This window comes from Mastomys coucha, unplaced genomic scaffold, assembly GCF_008632895.1.
Source record: "Mastomys coucha isolate ucsf_1 unplaced genomic scaffold, UCSF_Mcou_1 pScaffold18, whole genome shotgun sequence".
Taxonomy (NCBI): domain Eukaryota; kingdom Metazoa; phylum Chordata; class Mammalia; order Rodentia; family Muridae; genus Mastomys; species Mastomys coucha.
Window position 1 is genome coordinate 77,104,379 of NW_022196900.1, and position 17,331 is coordinate 77,121,709.

The 17,331-nt window shown below is 39.7% G+C and overlaps 1 protein-coding gene across 5 annotated transcripts in view; it reads left to right on the plus strand.

Moving 5' to 3' along the window:
• The window catches only part of Foxj3 (forkhead box J3), a 91,049-nt gene that overhangs the window by 72,804 nt on the left and 914 nt on the right, over positions 1–17,331 (plus strand). For 3 of the 5 annotated variants that reach the window (XM_031378475.1, XM_031378478.1, XM_031378477.1), the window contains exons 6-13: positions 1,532–1,633; positions 5,778–5,906; positions 9,985–10,159; positions 10,680–11,093; positions 12,493–12,594; positions 14,103–14,294; positions 15,528–15,635; positions 17,181–17,296. In XM_031378475.1, the coding sequence (XP_031234335.1) occupies positions 1,532–1,633; positions 5,778–5,906; positions 9,985–10,159; positions 10,680–11,093; positions 12,493–12,594; positions 14,103–14,294; positions 15,528–15,635; positions 17,181–17,296 (1,338 nt within the window). Of the gene's footprint in view, positions 1–1,531; positions 1,634–5,777; positions 5,907–9,984; positions 10,160–10,679; positions 11,094–12,492; positions 12,595–14,102; positions 14,295–15,527; positions 15,636–17,180; positions 17,326–17,331 lie in introns of those variants that run through there. The other 2 variants (XM_031378476.1, XM_031378479.1) reach the window with 2 other exon arrangements.

Sequence of the window (17,331 nt, forward strand, 5' to 3'; positions counted from 1 at the left end):
CTGGTTCTTTGAGAAAGTCAACAAAATAGATAAACCGTTAGCCAGACTAACTAGAGGGCACAGAGATAATTTCCTAATTAACAAGATCAGAAATGATAAAGGAGCCATAACAGACACTGAGGAAATCCAAAAAATCCTGAGAACCTACTACAAAAGTTTTCCTCTTTCTTTTTCATTCTTATATAAACCTCACCCCACTGATTTATTTTTCTTTCATGTTTTTAATCTCTTTGCTGAGCTTTTTCTTATTTTGTTAAAATGTTCTTTATTTCATGAGCATATTAATAATTCATTACAACATTTGAATCTTAGATGGGCATCTGTGGATTTTTTTTTTCCCTTAGGGTTTCATGTTGCTTTGGGAGTAGGATAGATGACTCCAGCGTCTTGGGCCTCATGCAATCTCATAGTTACTGTTATTAAATGGTGCCGGTAGCTCCAAGTGTGAGCTTTTAAGAATCTGTGCTCAGTTGTGGCTTGTGAGGGTGAGATTTCTTGTTAGAGAATTGATAACATAGTCACAAGTTATTCATATTTGCCTTTCTTACATTTTTAACACTGAGGATACATTTTTTTTGAGATGCACACTTTTTAAATTCAGGCAACATTTGTGAATTGTTTTAGAAACTCATGTTTATAACAGTGCATAGGATGTACTATTTAAGATACTGTTTTGTCACTTTTCTATCTAAGCAGTAACAATAATATAACAGAGGCATAAATGAGGCATACCTATTTCTCAGGTAGAGACAGGTATAGATGAAGTCAGAGGGATTTAGGTGTCCAGACTTTTTCTAATCTTTTTTCCAGGGTTTCCCAATAATTGTCTAATTCGGGGCTGAAGAGATGTCTCAGCAGTTAAGAGCACTGACTGCTCTTCTGAAGGTCCTGAGTTCAAATCCCAGCAACCACGTGGTAGCTCACAACCATCTGTAATGAGATCTGACACCTTCTTCTAGAGTGCCTGAAGACAGCTACAGTATATTCACATACAATAAATGAATAAATCTTTTAAAAAATTGCCTAACTCAGCTTTCAGGCTAAACAAGACTATTCCCACTATATGTATATTTCAGTATACAATGTGAGGGAGAAATTATAGGCAAACAAGCTCCTTTCAAAGAAATGCTGCAGAAGTTATATGTATTACTCAACACTCCATTGACCATGGCACAGTCACATGGCCAAGCTAGCTGCAGATAAGTCTGGGAGAGGTGGTCCTTAGCGTGTAGCTATGGGTAGATAACTGTTGCTGAAAAGGAGAAGTGAGGAAGTTGTTAGGAGCCAGCTCCACCCTATCATGAGACTCACTGAGGTGCAGTAAGGGAGTACCAGCAGACTTGGTAAGATTAGGTCAGTATCAGGCCAGAATATAGTAAGAATGCAGAAGGGATTTTAAATAGCTACTAATTTTCTAATTTGAAAAAACCCACAAAACTGGATATTGGAGAATTTGATAAAATCCCTTCAAACTGTGTCAAATTGTTGGATATACGAGCTAATAATTGTGTATTTTGTTCTTGTATTTTAGGCCTCAACTCCATATAGCATAGATTCAGATTCTTTGGGAATGGAGTGTATTATTTCGGGAAGTGCCTCTCCAACTCTGGCAATCAACACTGTGACTAACAAAGTAATTCCACTTTTTAAACATTTTTAAATGTCCTTAGTAATGACAATTGCTATGTATGGTGAAGTTTAAAGATGATATAAATTTGCTCAATCTATATGTAGCAGCTTGAGACTTGAATCTAGAATGTTTTGAAGTGTATGCACAAATGGCAGTTCTGGTGGGAGCTGTCCTATCATTACAGCTACAAAGGAAGTTAGGCAGAAGGATCACAATTTCAGTGTCTGTGTGGGCATCAGAATGAGGTAAAGGCCAGCCTGGACAACTTAGTGATACCTTGTCTTCCAAAAATGTATAGACTGGCAAGATAGCTCAGTAGATAGAAGTGCTTGCTGCTAAGCCTGAGCACTTAAGAGTTCGGTTCTTAAGGTGAGACCCACATAGTGAAAGGAGAAAACAGATTCCTTCAAGTTGTCTTCTGACCTCCATGTGCTCACCTGATTGACCCTCTTCCACAAAATAAATAACTAAATGTAATAAAAACTGAATGTAATAAAAACTGTTTTAAGAGCTAAATATATGTAGCTCAATATTTCCCTAGCATGTAAAAGTAAGCCTTGGATGCAATCCCTAGTAGTGTCCTCCCCACCACCTCATAATAATGATAACAGTAAATTAAAACAGAAGAAAATATTTGTTGGAGAGAATTGGAACATGCTTACTGAGAAGTTACGTGCTAATTTAAATTTTTGACCTGGCCAGTTCCTGTTGATAGAATTTCTGAGCTAATATTTTTATTTATCAATTCATTTTGAAATTCGATTAGCTTTTAACTATGTAGTTGAAGAAAAGAGTTGTTAAATTTTATAGACTCTTTCTTAGTTTCTTTGCTTGCTGATTTTATAAAGTACTCTGACAAACAGCTTGAGGGAGAAAGGGCTCATCCTGGCTCACAGTTCAAGAGTTCATCCATGACAGGTAAGTCAGGGTTTCAGTACAGCAATGAGGGTCAGTGCTTAGTTTGAGTTCTTCATTTTATGTAGTCCAGGGTCTCCACCCAAGGAAGGATCAGTTAATTTAATCATGGGTGATTCTAGATCCTGTCAAGTTGACAGCAGTAATCATCACAGTAGTCAGCAGAATCCAATAAAACAAACAATCTCCATAATTCTAGCAATGTATTAGAATTCATTGTAATGGTGCTCGACCTGTTTTGTAATATTCAAGTCTAGGAATGCACCCAGAAATCATATTTGGTAGTCTGCTGTATTTTTGGAGATGGTGGTGGTTAAATATACAGTGGTATGCAAATGCAAGGGAGTTCTGTGTCGGAAGTCTAGTGTGCTCCAGGAGCTTCCTGAGGTGGCCTTTCCTGTGGAGCACAGAGGTCTTGAAACTGCATCTGTGTTATGTGTGCTCAGTCTTCACTCCTGTTTCACCTTGTCCCTGTAATCTCTGCCTTCTGTTTGTAGCCCGTCCCCACTTTGTGCTTTTTCTACTTCCTTTTTTTTTTTCATGCACATATGTAAATACAAAAGTACACATCATTGCACCTATGGGATCTGTTTGTGGGAAGGTAAAGATTGTCAAGAATTTGTGATGTAAGCAGATTTCAGTTTTGAAAGGACACTGGCAGTAGAAGTATAATAATTTTCCTTCCCACATAGCAATCTGAGGAATGATCACTATCCTTAGGGGAGGAGAGTGTTTGTGTGCTTCCTAGTGCTCATGGAGTTTGGTGAAGTCCTAACAGTTCTGTTATTCTATCTTGAATAAGGCCTAGATATCTAAATAGCATCTCTAATGATGGGAATCTAAACTGAAATTTTTCTGATGAAATGTTTATAGTTTGAAACCAGAAATCTCTAATACAGACTTTGCAGTAGTTTAAGATGCTGAGGACCTCGGCATGAACAGTTGAATCTCCAGGAAGAAATAATGTTAGGATCTTCTGACCAAATCATATGATGTTCAAGGAGCTGCAGGTTTTTGATCTTATTTTCAGATAACTAATACCAGACAAACCATTCTACCTTTTCCCCCTACCCAACCTGCATAAACATACTAGCACATCTACGTAAGGGGCCAAAGAAGGAGGAGGAAATGGAGACAGAAACGACTAGTCATTAAGGGACCAGGCAAATGCATGGGGAAATAAATTTTTCCTTTGGGACATTTCCTACTTGATAGACCCTGACAGGGTCACAGAACAGGAACCTGAGACAGGCATGTGTGAGAGCTCCCTCTGGTTAGAGGGAGGGAACTATGAAATGAATGAATACTTAGGAGAAAAGATCCTGAGGAATACCAGAAGTTGAAGTTTATATAAGCAAAATCCACTTTTAAGCATTTGCGAAGTTCTAATTCTGTGAGCTTGGTCTCAGATATAAAGAAAATGGACTCACCACTGGCCGGAATCTAGCAGTCTTTCCAGACAAGGGACAAAAATTGCACTTCACAGTCTTCAGTAAGAGCTGTGGTGAATACTGCAGGCTGCCAAGTTATATTTCGGAGCATTTGTCCTGAGTAAGGACAGACCATTATAGACTAGCCGCAACTATTTGTAAAGTGGTGGGTAAATATTTTTGTTAAAAGACAGCTAAATTCTATTTAGAAATCATCTGGAGCCATAATTTTCCACAAATTACTGATCAAAGTTCCATGCCTTATGAACAAACCACCACTGCTCCAAGTTATTTTAAAAAATAAATAAAGCAGTATACCAGTGTAATAGGAAACATAGTATGAAAAAGTATGAAGGGAAGAAACAAAGAGGGAAAGGAAACAGATAGTTTTAAATCTAGTTAGGCCAGGGTTAGCATGAAATGTGAATACAAGCAATACTTGACTTACAGGTAAGAGTTTTAGACTGGTTGGAGGAAAGATCCAACTCTGCAGTTACTTATGATTCGTCCTAAGTGAAAAGTTGTATTTTATAAGGGGGTATTTGTATTGATTATAAAGTGACAATTTTTGTATACATCTAATAGCATACCCTCAAGTGGACAGGATTGAAAGAAAAAAATGAACAAATCATCATTTGTTCTAGATTTGTTCATCTAGTGCTAGAGTTTAGCATGTGATAAACTCAGAACAAGAATATCAAGATCATGATAACAAGTAAAAAAATTCCATTAGAGTTGTGGAAAATTTGAACCCAAATTAGGAAATCTAAATTATGTACAGTATATATCCACCAATTGTATAATATAGTTTTGAATACCCATGGAGTAATTACCAAAATCAGTATTTGGAAGTCATGTTATAACATACAAATTGTATTTCCCATAGAATGGAATTAGGATTAGAAGTTAAGCAGTGTGCTTCTGAGTTAAACCCGTGGATCAAAGATATGTGATATAAATTAGAAAATACTTTCAATCGATGAAATATGAGTGACTTCAAAGCCTGTGAGACATAAAGTAATAGCCTCAGTTAAATATTAATGGTTTAAATATTTGGAAACAACAAAAACAAATGCAGAGAAGGACCTCAAGAATTTACAAAAATGTAGAACATGGTTCTTTCATTTTACTTGTTTACTGTATAATGTTAATGTGTAATTGGATTAATGGTTATTTTACATGAATTAATCAGTTAAATTTTGTGATAATTTTCAATAGGCCAGATAATGCCAATTTAAAAAAATTAGATCATATATAACCTTGGTTTTATGAGTATGTATTTTTAGTATCAGAGACGCTGGTGCCTATGAACTTTTTAAGGAAGCACACTTCTTTAGCATGCCTTGACCCACCACATAGATTTTGTTGTTGTTGTTGTTTTTTCAAGACAGGGTTTCTCTGTATAGTCTTGGCTGTCCTGGAACTCACTCTGTAGACCAGGCTGGCCTTGAATTCAAAAATCCGCCTGCCTCTGCCTCCCAAGTGCTGGGATTAAAGGTGTGCACCACCACTGCCTGGTGATAGATTTTTTTTTAACCTTCTGATATTAAATGTTTACTACTAATTATACCCACTAAATTTAGTTTATGTTCTAGATAAGCATGTATTTTAGATTGGGAGCAGTAAGAAAATTGTTTCCTGGTGAACGATTAACATTTGAACATAGATTTGGTGAAAAAAAATGGAAGGAAAGGGCACCGGTGTTTGTGTCTTGCCAACAGCTCAGTTGTGGTGTGTGGTGCTGCTCTACAGCCCTGATTACAGAACTGTGCACTGAGGGTGTGCTGTACTTTTCATTCCAGGTAACATTGTACAACACTGACCAGGATGGAAGTGATAGCCCTCGAAGCAGCCTTAACAACAGTCTTTCAGACCAGAGTTTGGCCTCTGTTAATTTGAACAGTGTTGGAAGTGTACATAGCTATACACCGGTAAGTTCCCATGAAGTTCATTTCTTTGTTGAATATTCATTTAGTACAAAAATTTAACCAAACATACTTGAAATGCCTATTTAAAAAATGCGGGCTATTGAAGTGGCCCTGTGGATTCCATCCTCATGATCCATATGGTTCAGGGGAAGAACTGACTGTTGCAAGTTATCTTCTGGCCTCCACATGTGTGTCATGGCACATGCATGCCCAGACATACAAATAGAATAAGGAAAAGATGAAATGTGTATTTCTCACTCAGTTAATGCATTGAGCTCATAAAGCAGACATATTTTTTTATTCAGTCTGGAAAACAAAGTCTTGTCATGAAGGGGCTTGTGTGTGAATATTCCTATTCTTGTGCTCATCTGTTACCTCTTAGCAGATGACTGAGGGGATGACCAGTCCTCTTTTTAGAGGAGCTAGTTAAGAGGACTGAGCCAAGAGTGGCACAACACATTGTTTATTAGTGTAATATTGATCTCTCCATATTCTAGGGACAAAAACTAGGAAAAAATATATAGGACAGGGTCTCTCTTCTTCACTCATGGATATGAAAATCAGAGAATTCTTGCTCTGTTGCTGCGATATCATGACCAAAACCAACTTGGGGGGATTTAATTAATTAATTAATTTATTGATTGATTGATTGATTATAGGTACCCTGTTGCTCTCTTCAGACACACCAGAGGAGGGCATCAGATCCCATTACAGGTGGTTGTGAGCATCTGTATGCTGGGAATGGTGGTTGTTGGGAATTGAACTCAGGACCTCTGGAAGAGCAGTCAGTGTTCTTAACCACTGAGCCATCTCTCCAGCCCCAGAAGATTTTTTTTTTTTTTAAAGCATACAGTCCACTATAGGAGGTCACAGCAGAAACCTGGGTGCTAAACTGATTCAGAGTCCACTGAGGACTATCGCTTACTGACTTACTCTCACTGACTTGCTCAGCCTACTTGCTTTTTTTTTTTTTCTCTCCCTTTTTTTGGTTTTTGTTTTGGTTTTTGTTTGTTTGTTTGTTTGTTTGGTTTTGGTTTTTTGAGACAGGGTTTCTCTTTATAGCCCTGGCTGTCCTGGAACTCACTCTATAGACCAGGCTGGCCTCGAACTCAGAAATCCACCTGCCTCTGCCTCCCAAGTGTTGGGATTAAAGGCGTGTGCCACCACTGCCCGGCTTAGCCTGCTTTCTTATAGCACCCAGGACCACTAGCCAGGGCAATGCTGTCTACAACAGGCCGAGCCCTTTCACTGTGATCATTAATTTAAAAAAAAAAAAAAAAGGTCCCACAAACTTAATCCACAGAGCAGTGTAATGGAGGCATCTTCTCAGTTGAGGTTCCCGCTTCTCAGATGGCTTTGGCTTGTGTCACAGTGACATGAACCTGCCTAGCACAACATTCACGTCCCTGATATATAACAGTGTAGTACTTGCCCATGGCCTCTTGACTTATGTCTGTGACTTAGATACCTAATATAATGTACATGTGATGTGCATTATACACTAAGTTACACCGTAATTTAGAGAATAGTAGAAAAGAAAAACTGTTATCAGTTTAATACCAAAGGTTTTTTCCCAAAATATTTGTTATCTGTTTGGTTGAATCCACAGACACGGAACCCACAGATGTGTAGAGCCTATTGTACTTATGTGATTAAAGATTATTATATAAAAAGAATAAAGTAAAGTAAGCAAATATTTAATGATTTTTAGTTGCCTAAGTGTAAAGTGTCTTGATACCAAAGAATAGGACTTAATATCATAAGATAAGAGTAAACATTAAGCCTTTATTTGGTCTGAGAAGATAGCTCAGTCTATAGACTGCTTATGTTGCATACATGGAGCCTTAAGTTCACCAGGTGGGACAACTATGTAATCCCAGTACTTGAGATGTGGAGTCAAGAAGATCAGAAGTTGAAAGGTCAGCTTAGATTCAGGCTGGGATACCTGAAACCCTGGCTCTAAGAGGGGACTTGGGGGGTGACAGAACATTTCCTTAAACTAGAGGACAAAAGAGCTAACATGCTTGCTCTATTTCAGAGTGTTCAATTAAACTTATAGATGGCTGTTTTCACTTAACAGCAGTGTCGTCGCCAGGAGGGAAGCCTTTAGTCCCAACACTCTAGAGGCAGAGGCAGAGGCAGGCCAATCTCTGTGAGTTTGAAGCCAGCCTGATCTGCAGAATGAGGACAGTCAGAGCTACACAGAGAAACCCTGTCTCTAAAACCTGGTTGTTTTGTGGAGTGGGGTTTACAAAAACAAACAAACAACAAAAAAATCCCCACAAACAGCTGTGTCAATCAAATAGTTCTGAAGCAACAGTAGACAGTGCTGCTTGTCACAAGTCCGTAGCCCAAGAGGATAGTTTATATGTGATTAAGCAGTTTTATTACTTACATAGACTAATTTTTAAATCTACATAAAACTTAAAAGTATGTAATTCTGAATAGATAATACTGTGCAGTATAAACCAAATCAGAATGGTGCCAATTCCCTGAATCTCACATGGCACTATCAACCAGATATCCATGTGACAGGCTACATGAATTATGGTTTGCTATAGTGGAGAAATAGATTTTATATGGCAGCTGAGCAGTTTTATGACACTCAGTAATAGCCATTTGGGGAATAAGACAGAAAGAGCATGCCTCACTGAACCAAGGAGATGGATGAGAAGCTGCCCTACAGTTGCCTCACAAATAAGAGGGCAGATGAAACCCACTACTCATCATATGTTTGGGAATTAACACAAGTATGCCAGCAACATCCTGCCATCGAGCTTTTCCTTCATGATTTGTGTGGTGGTGTATAAAGTCATCAGCATGGAACTGGTGGAACCATACCCCTTCATAAAAAATTTTTTTTAAAATTTATTTTTATCTTACATGTAAGAGTATTTCGTACACATATGTGTCTGTGGGTGTGCATGTGATAGCCTTCAGGTCCCCTGAAACTGGTATTTGAAAAAAACATAAGCAAAAATATATTTCTTGGTATTGCAAATATCTTATGAGCATCATTTTGAATAACTAATTTTCAGTGAGTATATAGACCTTAACTTACAGAACACTAACCAAATGGTAGTTTATCATTCTTTGATAAAATCTTTCAAAAATACAGTTGATAGAATACTGTAGATGCATTTGCCTGACATATGCAGGGCCTTGGGTTCTATTTCTAGCACTTCAAAAAAACAAAAATAAAAGATACATGGTCTTTAAAAATAAATGTCATTTTAGGTTGTGCTGTCTTCAAACATAAAAGATAATTCATGCTCTCAGCTGCATATGCCAGACTAGCTGACCTTTGAGCTTCCCAGCATTCTCCATCTTGCCTTTGACCTGCTGGGATTCCAGATGCTTGCCCCTGCCTGCGTTCACTTCTGCTATGGTTCTAGGGATCCAAACTTCAGTCCACAAGATCACATATGTGTCACGGTGTACAGGCAGCTAACTCAACCCAAGCAGAGCACAAACATGCCTTTTTAAACTTAACCTACACGAGTGTGGTGCTTCTTATTTTTTGAGGGGCTGGTTTTATTTCTGTGCAACCTGCATAACTCAAGGCTCCTGTCTGTTCCTTTTTGTTCAGGATCTCCTTTGCTGTACAGATTTGGAGTCATTGTGTTGTTTCCTTTATGGGGCAGAAGTTGGCATTAAGTCTTGTTCCCTTCAGCCAACACCTTTCCTCCAAAAATGAATAATGCTGTTTTGGGCAGTGTCATATATCTGGTGATGGCATTTGAACTTATATAAAGATGCTACAAATAAATGAAAGCAGTGTAGGTAGCTCTAGAGTATAGTGCAGTCTACAGAAATCATGATGAAGGGATGGAGAGAATTCCAGTCTTATCTCACTTGAGTCATTGTTTCTCTTATGCATGTGGAGGCTGGATTGGATTGCTGTGGTTCCTCAAGCTTCTGCCAGTGATCTCCCTGCACCCCCACCCCCCCGGCCCCTTCCGTGACACTTAAAGGGTGTGTCTGGCTAGAGAGTGGAAAACCCACAGGCTGAGGTTATTAACTTGGATTCCAGAGCTGGCACTTATATTGAGCTATTATATTGGTTGTTTTCTTTTATTAGGTCACTAACCATCCAGAACCAGTCTCTCAGTCATTACCACCTCAGCAGCAGCCACAGTACAACCTTCCAGAACGAGAGAAACAACTACTTTTCACAGAATACAATTTTGAAGATCTCAGTGCCTCATTTCGGAGTCTTTATAAGTCAGTTTTTGAGCAGTCACTTAGTCAACAAGGTGAGCTTCTTTTTAATGTCCTTTATTGATAACATGAGTGTTTTAATTTCACAGACCATCTCTTAGACCTGCAAATTTTAGAAAGTTATGATGAGGTTTAGGAGGGATTATATTATGCTGCTTTTGGCTTACAGAGCTGTGTATATTTATGTTGTGGCAAAGGAAAAACATTAATTTCAGCCTACATGCAGAGGTTACTTGATTATGAGGGTATTCTGGAGCATTGTGCTGAAGAATGCTCACACCACATCTGTGGCACATGGGATGTTTTATTTGCAGAGGTAACACCACAAGAATACACGGGCTTTGTTTTTGTTCTGACTAACATTCACAGTGAGATAGCCACTGGAGTTTAATAGCACCAAGTTTGTGATTTGTTTATGACGCCTTTAAAAAATTTTGCATGTGTGTATGTGAATGTGGATTTCTTACATATGCCTTGCTCTGTAAATAACACTGCTGTGCAAATGTCCTAAGACAGAATGAAATCTGACCGTAAATGCTCTTACTCTGTTTTCAGGTTTAATGAGCATCCCTTCGGAATCTTCCCAACAGTCCCATACTTCATGTTCTTATCAACACTCTCCTAGCAGTACAGTGACCTCTCACCCACACAGCAACCAAAGCAGCCTGCCCAACAATCACAGTGGCCTCAATGCCACAGGTAGTAATTCGGTTGCACAGGTCTCGCTGTCCCATCCCCAGATGCACCCCCAGCCCTCTCCACACACCCCCCATAGACCGCATGGTTTACCACAGCACCCACCGCGTCCCCAGCACCCAGCATCACACCCACAGCAACACAGCCAGCTACAGCCGCCTCACTCCCAGCACCCCCCTCCACATCAGCACATACAACACCATCCAAACCATCAGCATCAGACATTAGCACATCAGCCACCACCACCCCCTCAACAGGTATCCTGTAATTCTGGTAAGTTTCCAGTGCTTTTGTTTGAATAGCTGTGAATTAGATCTGCCCTTTATTATTCAGGCCTCCTGTAGTATTTACTGCTGAAACCCTTTTTACTTGTTTAATCTTTTCTTACTATATTTCATTCACTCCTTGGGTGACCTGAAGATTTCCTTGATTAAAATGTATTAGAGACATAGGCAAACTCAGCCTTCCTTACAGTTTTAGTTAAATTTTCCTATTGCCCTGGCACTAGTGATATGAAGGAATGAAATGCAGACTTGAAAACTCACTATGTGAATATAGAAGAAATAGTGCAAGTTACGTGTACACCATAAAGGATTGCATTTGAATCCTCAGTATGGCTCTGTGACTTTGAGTAAAATACTTGCTTTTGGGTTTTGGTTGGTTGGTTTTGTTTTTTGGTGGGGAGTTTCTCAGCAGGTGGTTTGAGCTGGTCTCAAACCTTGATTTAACTTTTATTTTAGTAAAAGAAAAAAAAAATTGAATGAGTATTTTAAAAATCAGAAAAATACTTTTTTACGTTTTTGTTTGGCTTTAGTGGTTGGTTTTGTTTTCCTAGTAATACTTATAAGTAGATTCTATAATAGAATTGAAGTTTTCCTGCCGTAATAGAATATTTTCTAAACATTTTGCAGTTATTTTTAGATACATTTTTAGATACTTAAGAAACTTGTAAACTGCCAGGCAGTTGTGGTGCACGCCTTTAATCCCAGCACTTGGGAGGCAGAGGCAGGTGGCAGGTGGATTTCTGAGTTCGAGGCCAGCCTGGTCTGCAGAGTGAGTTCCAGGACAGCCACGGCTACACAGAGAAACCCTGTCTCAGGGGGAAAAAAAGTATGTTGTAAACTAGAACTAAAACTTTCAGGGACAAAGCAGATGATATTGTATGCCTTGTCTATATCAGTATAGTCTTCAGAAACTTAAGCCTGTTCTTTGTACGTTCTGAGGGAACGGTTAATGAACAGACAGACAGATTGGGTGGTTTTGAGGAAATAGAAGTCTGGTGCCAGGGAAAAGAAAGTCCAGTTGGAATTGAAACAGTTGGTGATGCACCTTGGTTAGGCTTCTTTGCCAGTGGCACCACACAGAGAAAAGGCATCCCTAGGGAGTAAGAAGTAATTACAGTGGCTCTGATAATAAATCATTCCTGTGAATTATACAGCCCATGTGCGTTAGGTAGGATGAAACATTTTTCTACCATTGTGTATTAGACAACCCAGATACATTGTTATTATTCCAAATCAAGTAAAACTTAGCACATTGTATAGATAGGAAAAGCAGTTTACATAAGATTACACTTGCCAGGGGGTGGCAGAACTTGGGATGCGTGACCTGACTTTTTGACACCTGTAACCCTAACCCTAGAGTTAACAGTATTGTCAACATTACTTCTTAGGTGTTTCAAGTGATTGGTATGCAACACTCGATATGCTGAAGGAAAGCTGTCGAATTGCCAGTAGTGTTAACTGGTCAGACGTAGACCTTTCACAGTTCCAAGGTAAGGATTGGTTCCTTTCACAGAGAACCAATTAATCTTGAATGCTTTTCCTGGAACTTTTTTCTTTATAGTTCAAATCAGTATCTCTTGCCAGGTGTGCTGGTAGGCACCTGCTCTCCTAGCTCTTGGTAAGCTTGAGATTGAAGGATTGCCAAGAGTGAGGCAGCTATTGACTAGATAGTAAATATTCCTCCAGCCAGAGATACATAACAAGGTTCTGCCCCCCACCACTCCCTTCCAAAGAAAGGAGAGAGTAAGAAGCATCTTTTATTTAAAGGCATGGCATTTGCAATGGTAGTAGTTTTTTTTTTTTTTTTAAATAAAGATCTATTTATTTATGTATGTAAGTACACTGTAGTTGTCTTCAGACATAACAGAAGAGGGCATCTAATCCCATTACAAATGGTTGTGAGACACTTTGTGGTTTCTGGGAATTGAACTCAGGACCTTTGGAAGAGCAGTAAGTGCTCTTAACCACTGAGCCATCTCTCCACCCCAATAGTAGTGTTCTTAAAGGACACATAAGAATTTCTAATAAATTGGGCAGTTGATATAGGAAAACATTACATAAAAGAATTTTGCTGGAATATTGGCCATTTTTAAAGAATCAGGTTTTGCATAGTCTGTATCCTTGCCTTGCCCCTTGTGTGTTTGTATATACAGTTACATTTTGAGGCCATTGGACAATCACAAGTGTTGTTCCTAGTTGCTGTCCACCTTTTACTTTTAAGATTTTTTTCTATTTATTACTGTATGTGTCTGGTATGCATATGAAGATTGCTGACACATGCATGCATGTACATGTGAACAGTTGAAAGGACTCCGTTATGTCCTTTTACTATGGACTCTTAAGGTTTGAATTCAGGTCATCAAGTTTGCACAAGCACTTTTACCAGCTGAGCCATCTCTGCCTAATTTATGTTTTGTGTGCTATATGTGAATATGCTTACACATGTTCAGGCCAGGGGTTGAGCTCTGTTCCTCTGTGGTTTCTCCACCTTATTTTTGAGACAGTCTCTTACTTACCCTGATGCCCACTGTTTTGACTTCGAATGGATGGCCTCTGGTGATCCTCCTTGTGTGTTGTGTCCTTCATGTTTTTCCATCTCTTGTTTGTATTCTCTCTCCTGCCTCCACCCTCACTTTATCAGTATTTGGGTTACAGGCACTTGCCACATTCTTGGCATTTAGTGAGGTAATGGGGATCCAAATTCAGACCATCATATATATAGCTCTGCCCCCTCTTTTGAGACAGGGTCCTGTACTAGCCTGGAACTTACCAAGTAGCCTAGGCTGGCTGGCCAGTGAGTCCTAGAGATCTAGGACTTCCCCGCAAACACCAAAATAGCCTCCTTTTGTAACATATGGGTTTGAGGGGTTGAATTCAGGTCTGAGTACACCATATCTGACGTGAGTGATTGGAGACTTTGAGGGTTGAGAAGGCTTGTACTGTCATTTGTCTTGCAGTATTAGTCATGCTCACTGTGTTTCACATGCTTTCCTTGTAGGTCTGATGGAGAGTATGAGGCAGGCGGATCTCAAGAACTGGTCATTAGATCAGGTTCAGTTCGCTGATCTCTGTTCCTCTCTTAATCAGTTCTTCACACAGACTGGCCTTATCCACTCGCAGAGTAATGTTCAGCAGAACGTCTGTCACGGTGCCATGCACCCAGCAAAGCCTTCCCAACACATTGGGGCAGGTATGGGCCTAATGTACTTCCATGAGCTCACTGTCACAGTCAGTGTGATAGTCAGTGTGATGTGTCACTCAGGGTGACATTCATCTACATTGTGTTGTTTTTAAGAAATGAGTGATGGCAAATAATTTACGGAAAGTCTCTAAAAGAGACTTTTTTTTAAAAAAAGTTATAAAATTATTTCACTTTAAATTTGTTGATTTATAGTGAAAATCGAAATGTTACATCTTTTAAGGATGTTAAAATTAAAAGTTTGAGGTCCATTTGAAGAACCCACATAATGAATGGCAAGTTGTCGTTATGCAGGCTCTGTGATGAGGGCATGGAAAAATGAGAAATTGTGATGTATCATCCCCCTGTCCTCCACCCCAAACCCCTCCCGTGAAAATAAAAGTGTGATAAAATTTCAGCAACTTACCATGGAGCTAATGACCTTGGACTTGAAGTCCTTAGAGTCAGCTCTTGCTCCGGTCAAGTTTCTCCTGTTTTTTCCCTATATGTCTGTCGAGGGATTTGTTGGGCTAGGTCATCTCTGAGGCCATCTCCAGTCTGGCTGGGCACAGGTCCAGCTTTCCTGTGGTTAGTGAAAACTTGGGAGTGGCCAAATCCAATGTGCACCTTATTAATAGTGGGGATCAGTTTTCTTCCCTTCTTAGGAAACATAGTAGGTACTTTTTAGTTTCATTGGTTGCATTCAAGTGCAATTTATGTGATATGCTAGCATTCTGGGAACATGGTCTTCTTAAAAATTGAGTTCACTCACATGAGTTCACTCACAGTCAAGGGATAGTTCAGGGCAGTAGAGAAATGGGCAGCAGCACAGGAGCCTTTGAGCCGAGACATCCAGATTCTAAGTCCTGACAGTGCCAAAGCTGTGCCCTTAGGCAAGCCCACCTTTTGAGCTTCCTTTGACTTCTGTAAAAAAAAGAAGAGGTGATTTCCGGTCTGGCCTTCTGTGTGGGTAGTGGGAGGGTCAAGCAAAGTCACGAATATAGAAATAATTTGAACTGTAATGCAGTGGTAACTGTAGATGTCCTTCCATGAGCTTATGCCAGTATGCTCAGCACCTAGCATAGCACCATGTACCAGAACCCAGCTGCTTTTCAGAAGGAATCGTGTTCCTCCCTTACCTCCTTGGCTTCATGTAGACAGCCATCCCATTTAAGAGTCTAGTGCTTGCTTTGTTTTGATGATAGTAGTAACATGTTTTCTCTTCATGTTTTTTAACTTGATTAGGAAATTTGTACATAGATTCCAGGCAAAGTCTCCCTCCCTCAGTGATGCCACCCCCTAGTTATCCTCATATTCCACAGGCGCTCAACACTCCAGGAACTACAATGGCAGGTAATGTCTGTGTAGTATATTTGGGACCTAGAGTTTTAATACTGAAAAGCTTGGGTGTTCTGCGGTAACTGAGGCTGCTTTGGGAGGGTGTGAACTTTGTTTAAGGCCTGGGTTGCAGAGTATCTTTGAGGATTTTTTACTTTGACAGACTTAATGCAGCGTTTGGGGGCCTGTATTGATTAGCTTCTGAGAATTCTGTTCTGTTGGTTTCAAAGAGCTAATCTACTTATTTCCAGGCTAAAGATATGATAAGTTGTAAGTAGCCAGGAGACTAATGGATGCTGTAGGAACTGGTATGAGTCTTAAGGATCACCTAGAGGAGGAATCAGGTCAGGAGAGAGAAGCTACCTAGAACTCCTGGGTTAATGAGTCGTTAAACCATGACTTACCTTGCCCTTTATTTTATCTGTCTAAGAAAAAGACAGTAAGTAGTATTTATTTTCCAGTGAGGACATATGAGACCTGGAAAGACCTATGTGCCAGGCACTGGGGAAGGGACTGGATGCAGTGCTGTGTCATTGGGTGAAGTGGAAGGAATGTGTCTGCTGTTACACTCCCCTCTTCACCCACTAGTGATTTGCAGGTACCATGATGCAGTGGCTAGAGCTCAAGCCTGATTGCCTGTCTCCTGCTTGACACAGTGATGGATTGATCTTTTTGTTAAAGACACACCACCATTTCTGATATACTGTAATATACTGAAAACCATAACATGTTAAAGGATTCTTGAGAAAAATAATTAGCAGGTAGCTTGAAGTTTTATTGTTATAGTACAAATAACAACGACACAGTAAATATTTTATAGCATTTCAAAGGATATGCTTAAATTCTAATAAAAGGACTGCTATTAGTAAATTCTGTTATGACCTAGTCCAACTTCATTGGTATACCAATGGGTTTTATTTATTTATTTATTTAAAATTTTTAGGTGTATGGGTATTTTTTTCTGAGTGTGACTGTTGCCAAAGGAGATCAGGAATAAGCATAAGACCCTCTAGACCTGGACTTATAAGCCATCATGTGGGTTTCAGGTGGCTTGACCAGTATCCTTAACAGCTGAGCTGTCACTCCAGTCCTCTGATAGCATTCTTGATTGATGTTATATTGAAAACACATTAGAGCAGAGACTAGCAAAATGGTTGTCAGCACTTTCTCTTGAGCCTTCCTTACTGCAGGTTAATAAAATGAAGGTTTTAAAAGTCAGGTGACTGCGTTACATATTAGGTTTGGGGTTTTTGTTTGTTTTTGAGTCAGTATGAGTAGTCCAGACTGGCCTTGATGATCCACAATCCTCCTGCCTCTGTCTCCTGAGTGGTTAGGATTTAGATTACTTGCATGTAATACCTGTAGTTTTGTTCAACTTCTTTAATCCTATTCTCCTTACTATAAAATAAGGACCAGAAGAACCACTTTGTTGGAGGATTTGTGGTGGATTCCAGGCAGTGTACTTACGTCCTAGCACATGGGAGACAAGCTCTAGGGCTAGTTGGTCTCTTCCTGACTTCCCTGCCCAGCTCACTGCTGACACTGCCTCCTCCTCTCCAGGTCATCACGGAGCCATGAACCAGCAGCACATGATGCCTTCCCAAGCCTTCCCGATGCGGCGCTCTCTGCCTCCAGATGACATCCAGGATGACTTTGATTGGGATTCAATAGTGTAGGCTTGTTTCTGCAAGGCAGCAGACTCCAGCATCCT